The sequence below is a fragment of the Phodopus roborovskii genome, unplaced genomic scaffold (genome assembly GCF_943737965.1).
Source record: "Phodopus roborovskii unplaced genomic scaffold, PHOROB, whole genome shotgun sequence".
NCBI lineage: Eukaryota > Metazoa > Chordata > Mammalia > Rodentia > Cricetidae > Phodopus > Phodopus roborovskii.
This window is the reverse complement of record NW_026126576.1, coordinates 6,168,755-6,181,136: the sequence shown is the minus strand read 5'-3', so window position 1 is coordinate 6,181,136 and position 12,382 is coordinate 6,168,755. Positions and strand designations below refer to the sequence as shown.

General features: G+C 36.4%; 1 protein-coding gene across 1 annotated transcript in view; it reads left to right on the top strand.

Annotated features, from left to right (window-relative positions):
• Window positions 1-12,382, top strand: part of Cntn3 (contactin 3) — a 348,226-nt gene that overhangs the window by 96,917 nt on the left and 238,927 nt on the right. Inside the window, exon 3 of the mRNA XM_051203480.1 lies at window positions 11,344-11,470. Coding sequence (XP_051059437.1) covers window positions 11,344-11,470 — 127 coding nt within the window. The remainder of the gene's footprint in view (window positions 1-11,343; window positions 11,471-12,382) is intronic.

Sequence of the window (12,382 nt, the reverse complement as noted above, 5' to 3'; positions counted from 1 at the left end):
CACTTTTCTTAGGCTGAGTAACCTTTGACCTAACTACTCAGTCCCATCATTGTGGATGTTTTATGTGGAACAAGTAACCCATAATGGTTACTGAGCCCCAGTGAAACTTTATTGAAATAAAAATTAAAAGTTCATGTAATAGTCAGATACCACTAAATATTATCCTTTTGATTCACCATTATCTAAAACCACATGGCATAGTCACATGCCATACTTGTTGTTTTTTTAAAACAATCTTTTAAAAATTTTACATGCCAATCCCATTTACCCCTCTTTCCCCACCTCCTGTTCTTTCCACCTTCCCCCACCCCACCCCATCCATCCTTAGAGAGGGTGAGACTTCCCATGGAGATTTAAGAAAGTCTGTCCCACCACCTTGAGGCAGAACCAATGTATTTACTCATAAGTGGACATGACATACTTTTTCAACACTCTTAATAAAGGAATTATTTTGAATAAAGTATTGATCATATTTTCAATTTCAATATATTTTTTCCATTATTATAATATAGTGCACAAAGGGTATAGATTTAAGAATAAAAGACATAGACTGCACCCAAATTATAAGCAATTGAGGCTTTGGGTTATGTGTAATTCAATTTATTGAACTGAATTTCTGTTGAAGTAGTATTATTTTCAGCTTTGAGCTCAAAACAGACTTTATACTTAAAAAAAAAAAAAAGGCCAAAAACATTTCAAGCATAAAACAGGTAAATCATTCCAGGGTAACTTATTCGATAAACACAGTCATTTTATCAGTCATTTGAGGTGAATTGCTCTCTGTCATCCATGCATGCTTGAGTCTTTGTAGGGCTGAGGCCTGTGGACGTAGAGAGTATCTTCCACCCTGCTGAGTTGGATGTACTTACTCCTTGTTTGGAAGCCTAAATTTGACTTTGTGTAAATATCTTCAAATGTTTAAATGGACATTCTATAGTCCAAATCTGAGTCTTAGAGTAAATGTGACCCAGTGGCCAAAAATTGCACCTATGGAAATCAGATTCTACATAGTGGTGATAGGTTATATTCTTTTCATATAGTTGTGAAATTTCAGATTTGAAAAACTTTGGAAGGAAAGTATAGTTTAGTCCCTATCTGAGAAACCCAAAACTTAAAGCATGAGATGAGAAAAACAAAAATAGAAAAAAATAAAATAAGAAAATAAGAAAAAAAGAAAGAAAAGAAAAACAAAGATGGGGCTGGAGAAATGCCTCAGTGGGTTAGAGTACTGCCCGCTCTTCCAGAGGACCTGAATCCATTTCCTCACACCCAATTGGCATTTTAAAGCCATCTATAATTCTAGTGTTAGGAGTTCTCATGCCCTCATCTGGCCTTAACTGGCCTCTGTGGTACTGCATGCTTGTGGTAGATAGACATACAAGTAGGTAAAACACCCATACACATGAAATTAACTAATTAAATAATTGGCTAATTAAAGAAATACATAAATACATAAATACATAAGACAGACAATAGGGAAATGTGAAGGCAGTCAGTTGTTTAGTTTGGATATTGTCTTTTTATCCTAACTCCGGAACATTTAACCTGAAGGAAGGATTGCTTGAGAGCCATGAACACCAGATAGGGAATAGTTGCCCAACCTGCAGTTAATGGCTTCACACCCTTGTCCATTAATGGGACATTACAAAATAAAGGGGCGTGAATTGAGAGTGGAATCTTTTGGGGGGAGACCTAGGGCTAGTTTGTGGGGGAAAATAAGCAGTGGACACTACAGCATCTCATTGCACTCAGTCATGGAATAATCAATTTCGAAAATAAGTCAACAAAGGAGATTGCATGTCTGTTAATTTTTAACTTAGTTCATGGTTCTCATAATTGATTTCTAGAGGGTTCAGTGTATTTTTCAAAACCCTTGTGTTACTTCACTTCTGGAAAGTAGATAGCCACAGCAGACTTCCTGCAAGGCCTGTCTATTGAAGCAGCCCAGTGGAGAAAGGCAGCCTCTCACTTTCTGTTTGTTTTAATGGCAAGGGCAGCTGCTACTTTCAAACAAGTCATTAAAACCCAGAAATGGGGCTCTGCATCAGCACTCCGTTCTGCAATAGATTACTAGCCGAGTGCTGTGGCTATCGAGAGTGCTATTATGCCTGTGTTCCAGCAAAGCTACTCCTGTGTAGGACCACATTTGCAGTACTCAGAAGGGAGTCGATTGGGTGTGTGTGACCCAGAGCCTGAACATTGCCAAACAGTAACAACCAACTAACAACAGTAGAAAATGCTCTTAATATATTCCATTTTTCCATTTTCTTTTCTTGTCTTTTAATTTTTTCTTATCTTGTTTTGAAGAACTGTACATAAGACACTGACTTAGCTTTCCTGGGTAAGAAGGTAATTTTCATCATGAATTATTTTATAGTATAAATTATTTTATAGTATAGTTAGAGTCACAGCATCTGCTTGGAGTTTTCCTCCAGCATTTGCTGGTCAGTCTTGGATCAGGAAAAGTAATTTGTAATGGTGCTCTCACACACAGAGGCACAGAGGCTGACTTCCAATCTAATGATAATTAACCAAAAATTTTAATTGATACAACTTTTACATGTGTAGCTATGTTTGTTAAATATAGTTACTATCTTCTTTATGCACAAAGCTTAGGGATGGACCATGAGAGAGGCCTTTTAACTGAAACCCATGTTCAGGAGATCTGAGTTGGTCTAATGCTGGTTTCCCAGCTATCAGTATGGGGGTCCATTAGCTCCTCCTTGTTCAGGTCAGCTGTCTATAACACCATAGAGCCCTTATCTAGTAGCTGGTGGAAACAGAAGCAGACACCCACAGCTAAACACTGAGCTGAACTGGAATCCAGATGCAGAGAGGGAGGAGTGATAAGAAAATGGGGACAAGACCAGGCTACAGAAGCCCACTGAAGGTTAATTCTAAGAAAGGATGTGTGTGAGAACACCAACTACAGCTTCCCAGGCTCGTCTCATTCTCCTCGTGTTGCTCATACATTATTGCCCAAAGGTTCTCCAGAATTGGAAAGTATATCAAGCATCTAGCTGAATTTTACTTGTAACTTCAAAGATCAATTATTTATAATTTGTGCAAAGATTAAAGGAAGCAATATTTTTTTAAAGGTCAGTTTTGTTTGAGTGGTTTTGTGTTGCCTTGAAGTTAGGTATGTTAATAAATGCAGTGTCTCACATAGGGCTTAGTAGTCAATGGGCAATATTGACACTTGAGAACATGCATGTTCATCAGCCAAGAGCGTATTGAAGTTCCATATTACGCAGCACTAAAAATTAAAATATAATGTGTCTCTTTTGTGGCAGCTTTGCTAGAATCCACATTGCTTTTTTTTCTTTTTCTTTTCTTTTTTCTTTTTTTTTTCTTCTTCTTCTTCTTCTTTTTTTTTTTTTTTGCCTAAAACTGGCAAGACTAGAGCAGGTCATTGTTTTTCGAAAAGATTCTTGTGGTTTGGGACTTGTAAGGCCATTTTTCAATTTATGGGTGTTTTAATATTTTTAGTCATTGACATGATGTGATTTATTCATATAGAAGTCAATGTAGAAAGTACTTTTCTTTCACTATCACCCACTCCCACAAAAACCAATAATAATTGGCAATAATGTAGGCAGGAGAAGCATGTGCCTGAACCAGTGGCTGTCAAACTGGTAATGAGAAGATATCAATGAAAGTGCTAGAGAAATTGTTCAGTGGGTAAGCATATGAATTCAGATCTCAGCAACAGGTGTGTCCCACACCCACTTGTAACTAACCAAGAATTGTAGGGACTTATAGCAGGAAGAGTCATGGGGCTTTCTACAATGTAGCTCTGAGTTTAGTGAGGGGCCCTGTCTTAAAGGAATAAGGCAGAGAGTGAAAAAGAAAAGTGCCCAATGTCCTTTGATATCTACGCATGCCATAGTTACACACACACATATGTAAGTGTGCAACATTATTCACTTCCTCTGTACACTTGCAGACTACACACACATACACACACAAAACTTACTTAATATGCAACATATTGGTGAGTGGTGATACTAATTTTTAATTGTACTCATTACATTCAATCATTTATTTTATGTCCTAATCTCAGTTTTCCCTCCCTCCTCTCCTCCCATTCCCTGCTCTGACCACACCCCCCATGCACTCAATCCATTCCTTCTCTGCTAGCATTAAGAAATCAAGAAGAATGTAGCAGGTTGGGTGGAATAGAATATAGCAGGATCGCATAAAAAGAAAAACATCAGCTGGGCGTTGGTAGCTCATGCCTTTAATCCCAGCACTTGGGAGGCAGAGGCAGATGGATCTCTGTGAGTTGGAGACCAGCTTCGTCTACAAGATCTAGTTTCAGGACAGGCTCCAAAGTCACAGAGAAACCCTGTCGGAAAAAAAAAATACTGCCCAGAATGATTTAAGTCTTTGTAATATTTCAGAAAAAAATTTTATGACCTATTGCTGCATACAAATAAATGGGTCACTTAGAATCCTCAAAGCAGGATAGTCTATGTATTTTTGCCGACACAATTTGGGAAAGTCTGCCTTTTGTGTCATATTTCCTTTTATCTTCATCCTAGCCAAAAGAGAAAGTTTAATCCCTCCCCCAAGAGTAGAAAAAAATATGAATTCAGATGTCTGTTGGTGAGAGAAGATGAGGGAAAGTAATTGCACCCTAAGTCTAGGAAAGTGGCTAAGCAGTAAGAGTACTCCCTGTGCGCATATGAGGATCTGAGATTAGATGAAAACTCATAGAAAACCAAGTTACCATCCTATTATGGCTGTGTATGCATGCACCTGTAGCCTCAGTGCTGGGGATGGGGTGCAGGCTGGAGGATAGTGAGGTTTAAAGACCCTTCCTGAGAGGAGAAAGAGACTGACAGAGCAGGACAGCTGACATATTCCTCTGTCCTCCATATGTACATGTATATACACATCCCAACACACACAAGTGAGAGTTAACATTTTTAAAGACTCAGATAATTAGATCATTACAAACAAAACACTGGCTTCTATTGACTAGAGATGATATTCCTTTATAGCATAGCTTATAATTGCTGAAATCCACTAAAACGTAACCACCAGGGAGAATGTCCTCTTAAACATTTCTCTATCACCAGCAATTTATAATAGGAATTCTTTTCTGTATAATTATGTTTTCATAGAAACAATGGCCATGGACTAGAGTTTGATAGAAAACATTATTTCTAAAGTACATTAAGGAAATAGTGGGCAGTCCCCAAGGCTTTGACCTAAAGTTGTTGAAAAGGAATAAAACCCATAAATGGAATCATTTCTATTAAAATCTTTGAAAGGAAGACACTAAAGACATGTTTCAAGAGGAGCTGCATAATGAACTTTTCTCACATGTTGTGAGACTCTCGTGATGAACATTTCAAAGATCCTCAGTGAAGGCTGCTATAATAGCAAGTGACAATGAATGTTTTGTTTCTTGAATAATACAGAGACCATGGATTGTGTTCTCCTGGTATCTAATACACGTTACACACATCACAATAGCATTCTTTTTTTGTTGAAATTTCTGTTAAACCATCCAGCAAGAAAGGGATAATTCTGTTCTGGGAATTGCAGGAGGGTGACAGGGGGATCAGAAATGCTAGAGATCACATTTAGAATACAATGGCATGAGTTTAAATAAAGCCACTATGAAAACCTTTGTTTAAAAAAGCTGCAAACTATTCTCAATCTGTTGTCCTTCCAAATTCATTATTTCTATCTTGTAATATAACCCCACATTGATTAGTATCCTTTTCTCTCAATTTTAAAGAACCTTCCCGTAGTCAGAAATAGCTATTGAAATAAACTAATACTATGATGGGCATGATGAGCATTCTCAGAAATCTTCCACATTCTTTAACTCTATGTCACTATTGTTCAGGCTGAAATCACTCTATAGAATTAGATGAGACCTTTCATCATTTTACTAGGGCAGACTACTGGCATCCAAGTACATATCCTCATTGTAAATGGTTATGAATACAAGGCTTTTAGTGTGTTGGCATTGTTTTGTTTACTTCAACAGACTTGGATTAAAAGATTAAAGTGATTCTTGGTTTTAAAAAAAAATCATGTGTCAAGAAAGCTTATTTTTAATTTATTTCTCGCACTTGTAATGCTTAACCAGTCCTTTTCAATTCCAACTTCCTAATTATAGAATGTTATTCTGCATGCGTTTTGTGTCTTCCTATTGATTGACAGAGAAGGACATAAAGATTGAGATACTAGACAGTTAATTTAGCAGTTTAAAGAGTTACTAATTTATATTGGTGCCCGGTTTGCACACAGTTGTACAGTGTGTATCACACTACAGCACTTTTCCATTAACCTAATTGTTTTCTAACATTTCCAGATGAGAATAGCAGACACAAGTTAATCCTGAAAATTATTTTCTTTTTATTTTTCATCTTCCTCATCTTTAAACATGCTCCGTTGCCATTTTTTTCTTTTAGTGTTTTGATTACAGTATACACCTTAAATATATGTGTTCATTTACACACATACTCATATATACATGTAAGTGTGTGTGTATATGCCTAAATGTACACACATATTTATAGCTCCTTCATAGTTTCTAAAAGATGATGACAGTTCCCATCACTCCATTCTGATTTGACAGATTCTTTTAAAAAATAAAGTGTAGACAGGACAGGATATTTTTTTTTTCAAATTAAAAACAACAAAATACCACTCCCCTGTAAGAGTATGGTTTTTTTCAGCCCACTGCCCGGTCTTGTCCCGCCGCCGTGCCAGCCCCAAATAGCACACTGAGACTATGTATTAGATATAATTCTGTTGGCCAGTTACTTGTTTCTTATCAGCTAGATCTGCCTTAATTATTAACCCATTTCTGCTGATCTATGTATTTCTCTTACCGGGGAGCCGGCCGGCATACTGCTTTCTCCCAACTCTCCATCTTGGCTCCTCCTTACTACTTCCTCTTCCTCCTTGTCTCCTAGTCCCTCCTATCTTCCTTTCCTATTGGCCAACAGTGCTTTATTTATTAACCAGTATGAGAAACATATACAGAATGACATCTCCCATCACTCCCCACCCCTTTTTGAGCTATACTCTGACCTTTCCTGTTCCTTGTCATACACTAGAACTTGCTGTTCTTTAGCCTACAATGTATATAAAATGCTCACCATAAGTACCAACTAATGGTACCTTCTTAGCAAATGGCACTGTTCTACATATAAATCATTATGGTCAGGTTGTAAGGTTGTGATCAAATCATCACAAATGATGTCCCAGTAAAATGGGAAAGTTTGGAGCTAGAGATACACACACAGAAAAGACATAAAGTGAAGTTACCCATACAATTCAATGCCAAGTAGAGATACAGAATAGATCTTTCCCTCATGGTCCTCAGAAGAAGCCACCCCTGATGCCACCTTGTTCTTAGGCTTATACCATCAGAATGTGGACATAACAGATGCCAGAGGCCAGTTTAATACAGGACATTGTCCATTATGTGTAGCTTTTTTAATATATGTTGCATGCATCTTACATTCAAATATCTATCATAGACATGTATTCTATAAGAATGGCTAGGCTATCCTTTTATAACCTTGAGGTAATATAAAGAGATATATTTTGGTAATTTCCTTCCCCTCCCCTAGTTGTTCACTACTAGTCTTCATATAGAGAGTATCTTAAAGCTAAAAACTTTGTTCATCTTTGTCCTTCTTTTTTCATCTGTAGAATAATGTAGCTCTCTTCTAATTGACAACATACTCTTTTATTCTTTTTACCCAAAGCCAGTATTTATTCTGTGGCACTCTGGAATCTAGAAAGTTAATGAAATACTCCAATCTTCATGCATATCTCTTGAATTCTGTCTTTAGTTGTATTGTCTCCCTGATTCCTTTTTGTATTTTTGGTCTTCGTTTCAAGGTGCTCCACTATCATTTTTATTTTCTCGTGTACATATGATATAAAACAGCAGGGCACATTTGGGATATGCTCTCATTTCCCCTAGGAATTTAAAAGGTAACATCAACTTTCCTTGAGACTTTTTACTTCTTGTAGTGAAGGAAATGCAACAGCATGAAATCCCTTGCCTGTTACTTTTTGTCAGTCTTCATAAAAATTGTATGACGTGTGACCATTAGAATTGATCGGGTACAGTTTGATCTTTTACGTGACATTACCTTAGGAGTCCATAAAGTGTGTACTTACATTCAAAGGCAGTTATTCCTAGTTGCCTGTGGCTGTTAGGGGTCCAGTGCAGGGCAAAAGAACACCATAGGATTGAATTTTTAGATTTCATTGTCATGCTCAACAGTGTTATATATCCTTTACTTTAAGCTAAAATGGGGCTTTGTAACCAGACCAGCATATTTTAAAAAATGTCTCTGTCACAGGAAGTCAAGTTCAACATCAATCTAGATGTTACATTGAATACGTTTAATCAGGCAAGAGGTTACCTTCTGTTTCACATCAGATTCCTTTCGATTGTTAGGAGTATCGATGTGAGTAAAGTATATAACCTTTATAGATCAAAATTCATTTTGAAGAAAATGTTGCATAATTCCTTTTTGGTTAGCAAAGGCCAGTATCTGCTTCTTTTAAGTTTATGTTGCTGATGAGAGATTAGAACAGCATATCCCAGCATCTCTCAATGCCTATTTTATCTAGTGCAACAAGACTGAGTAGATTTTAAGTGTTTCATCTGAGCATAAAGTATGGACTAACTTGTCACATTTGGTTATTAATTTCTACTTACGTTTAAAGATCTGGAAGTTTCCACATGGCTACTGATAGTCTTAAATACCTTTGAGATCTTTAAATTTCAGACAGGATGGTAGTGCTCTACAAGTTCTTAATTCCAACTACAGTTGAAAAAACAGTCTAGGATCTAATTTTTTTTGCCTGTATTTAGAACAGAGTGGTTTCTGGAAAATAGCACAAATAAAAGCCATGAAGGTTGGTACCTGATACCAAGTATCTCACTGAGACCCTGTGTTGCCATTCTTGGGGTGCTTTATCCTCTCTATGCCTCACTGCTTTGAAACAAACCAAAGTGGGTAGGTAAGACTGGGACTTAAAACCTTATTTTAACAAACACCCATTTTAAAAATGGGATTTTCCCAATATAGAGTTATTATGGTAATTAATACCATGTTCTAGGGCCGGCAGGATGATTATTAACAAGCACACAGGTATCTGCTGACCTACCCTGAGTGATATGATGTACTGGCAAACCCACTGCAAGTTGAACAATCCCTGACACAGCATTCCAGTGAATATCCTGGCATAGGAACAAAATAGAGTATAAATTATTTAATCTTGGGATCATACTTGTTCCTCAAAGTGAGGCGTGATGCTATAGCTATGTTTCATAAAAGATCACAATCCAGAGTTCCAACTGTGTTTTCTACTGCTTCTGTGCCACAGTAAACTTGAGAAGGTTGTCAGAACAACTGAAAGTTGGCATTGTTTGTAGTATACTGGTAGTGACTATGCTGTGCTAAGATAGTATCCTGGCTGATAACATGCCTGTGTATCATATTTTGTCTATGCTAGCAAGATACCATGTCTTGAATGCCTCCAGAGTCTATATTGTGTCTCATCTCTATTAGTGCACATAAGTATCTATCATTTTTTTTAACTAAATCATAATTATAACCTAAGGTCCAGTTATGCTGGGCTGACTAATGATTACATAAATGGCTGAATTCAATCTCTTGGTCAGTTGATACCCTAAAACTCACTTCTTTCACCCATAATCACATGGTTGGTTTTTCTGGTATGGTCAATCTCCAACAAAGATGGTGGCTAGCCTGATTCCCAGATCCAGTGTAGCCACTCATACCTGCAGTGGTTTGGATAAGAATGCCTGCCATAGGCACAGATTTTTGACCAATTGGTCCCCTGTAAGTATAACTATTGGGAGAGTGGGTTGTAGAAATTGTGGTCTTGCTAGAAGTACATCACTGGAGGTAGAATTTTCTATAACCAGTTCACTCTCTGTGATTTGTGCTTATGGTTGATGATGTGTCATGCATTATCTCACAGAAGCCTAGGGCCATTCCTAGAATCGAGATAACACTAAGTGCTTTACAGAAGGGCAAAGACATGTCTTTATGTGAGTTCTACAATGACTTCTATAATATACATTGACATTCTGAAATGCTGGGTGAACCGACTTACGTCACTTAACTATGCTTAGGACTAGCTTTTATCTACTGCACACTGGACAGAACTGTGGTACTCACACTCATAACAACTTACTGATTAAACATATCTGGGCACTGAGGATTTACCCTGAAGCTTGTTGCTGATATGTCCTTCATTTCAATGATTTTTGTGGTTTTTCATGTTGTGATTTTATGATTAACATTGTGTGGCAAATGTTTCTATTTGTGCTATTTCTATTTGAAGTATATTTTTAAAAAGTAAGTTCTTCTTTCCAGAGGCTTTTGAAACAATTCAATTCATTTTCTTTGTTTTTTTACATTTCACAGACTCTCTTAATCATTTTGTTCGTTTTACCCTCTCTGCTTCAATAGAAACTCCTGTTCAGTTTGACAGAGCATTCCAAGTCAGGGGAGTAAAGAGTTCCCTTTTCAACTTTGTTTCTAGGAGTTTGTTTTTATAAATGTTCAGACAATGCTTATATAATTGCCATTGTATAACTGTTTCATATAACCCTTTCTCCTTTCACAACCTAGTACAGTGAGGCAGAGGTTTTATGTTTTGTTTTGTTTTTTATTTGTGTGTGTGTGTGTGTGTGTGTGTGTGTGTGTGTGTGTGTGTGTGTGTGTGAATGTGACAGTTACCTTCAGAAAATATCCCAGTTTCAAAGTAGGAAATTTTTTTGAAAGTCACTTCATTTCTTTTATGTCATTTACTATGAAGAAAATGAAAATCCCAGTGAATCCTGGATATTATTTTCATTGAAAGTGGAAAAACAACATGGGCAGCCTTGAACTGTTCATGTTCTTCAAATGTTATGAGAAAAGTAATGGATTTTTATTTTAGCTTTAGGTTTGCAAACAGATTTACAATAGAAAAACTTTCTTGTAATTCATTTATTCTCCAAAGAACAACTATGAATTATATACGGGCATTGTTCTGGAAAGTAAACAGTGGCGCCTTATTTACAGACTGAAGTGGTTTTTAATATTTGGTGCTTCTTGTGGTTTTCTGTTTTGGGGGGTGGGGGTTTCACTCTTTGTTGAGAATGGAATGACAGGTGCTCTGTAACCAAGCAATGTTAACACAACATGCTACTGGGTACATAGTAAGAGAGTTAAGAGCAAATGATAGTTGCTATTTTTCATCTTCAACTCTAGACTGCACACTTTATACCACCTTTCATTTATTATTATGTTTTTTATTCCCCTATGCACACAGGTGAGCTTCTTTTACAAGGTCCTGTGTTTGTCAAAGAGCCCAGCAACAGTGTTTTCCATGTTGGTTCAGAGGATAAAAAAATAACTTTAAATTGTGAAGCAAGAGGCAACCCTGCACCCCTTTACAGGTAAGGTGGGAAGTTTGAGCATGTAAAGAAAATGTAACAATTGTAATTAGTTTAGCTTCAATGTATTCTGCTATCTGTAAACTGTGATAGATACATAGCACTATAGACCTATCAGAAGTGATTCCATGAGCTTTGAATCGTTAAGGCAACATGTCTGAATTCAAGGAAAAAAATATTATTTCTTAAATATGTTTTGTTTTTCATGATTTTATAGTGTAACTTCATTCATAATGGTTTAAGATTACAAATTAAGTTGTAAAGATAACAAAAACACATATATTACCTGCTTTAAATTCATTTTTTTCTTTTAAAGATGTTCTTGACCCTCCTTTGCTTATAATGGTGTGTGTTTGGAGGCTCTTTAAATGTGGAAGAATGAAATGCATTTTTACATTAGTAATTTCAATTATTTTGAAGATAAAATTATTCCATTCATCATATTTTAAAAAAATCTATGTTAAATTCTTCAAGATTATGTAAAAACCTGACTACTGAAGCCTTCAAATGTCAGAAAAAAGTTTAAAGAAGAAAAAGTTGAATATTCTTTTTAAGATAAAAATGTGATCATTTTTGAAAGTGTTCAGGTTTTTGTGATAGAATGATTACTTACTTGATTAAATAATACAAGATTAACAATTTTTTAACTAGGGATACTTAGGGAACCCAATTTAATGAAGAGATGAATTATTTATAATTAGCATATGCAGCTTCTCTAGTAGTGGCCAATGCAGAGTGTACCAGGCACCTACGCAACAGCTTGCACCTCCAAGTGCTTGCTAATATCTGAATCAAAGCTATTTACACAATTCCTAGACTTAGAAGAAAAAGCACACTTCCTCCTACATTAATACATCCTATAGGTTCAGAGTCATTATTTAGAACCTCTATTGTTCTCTGAAGCCATATAAATAA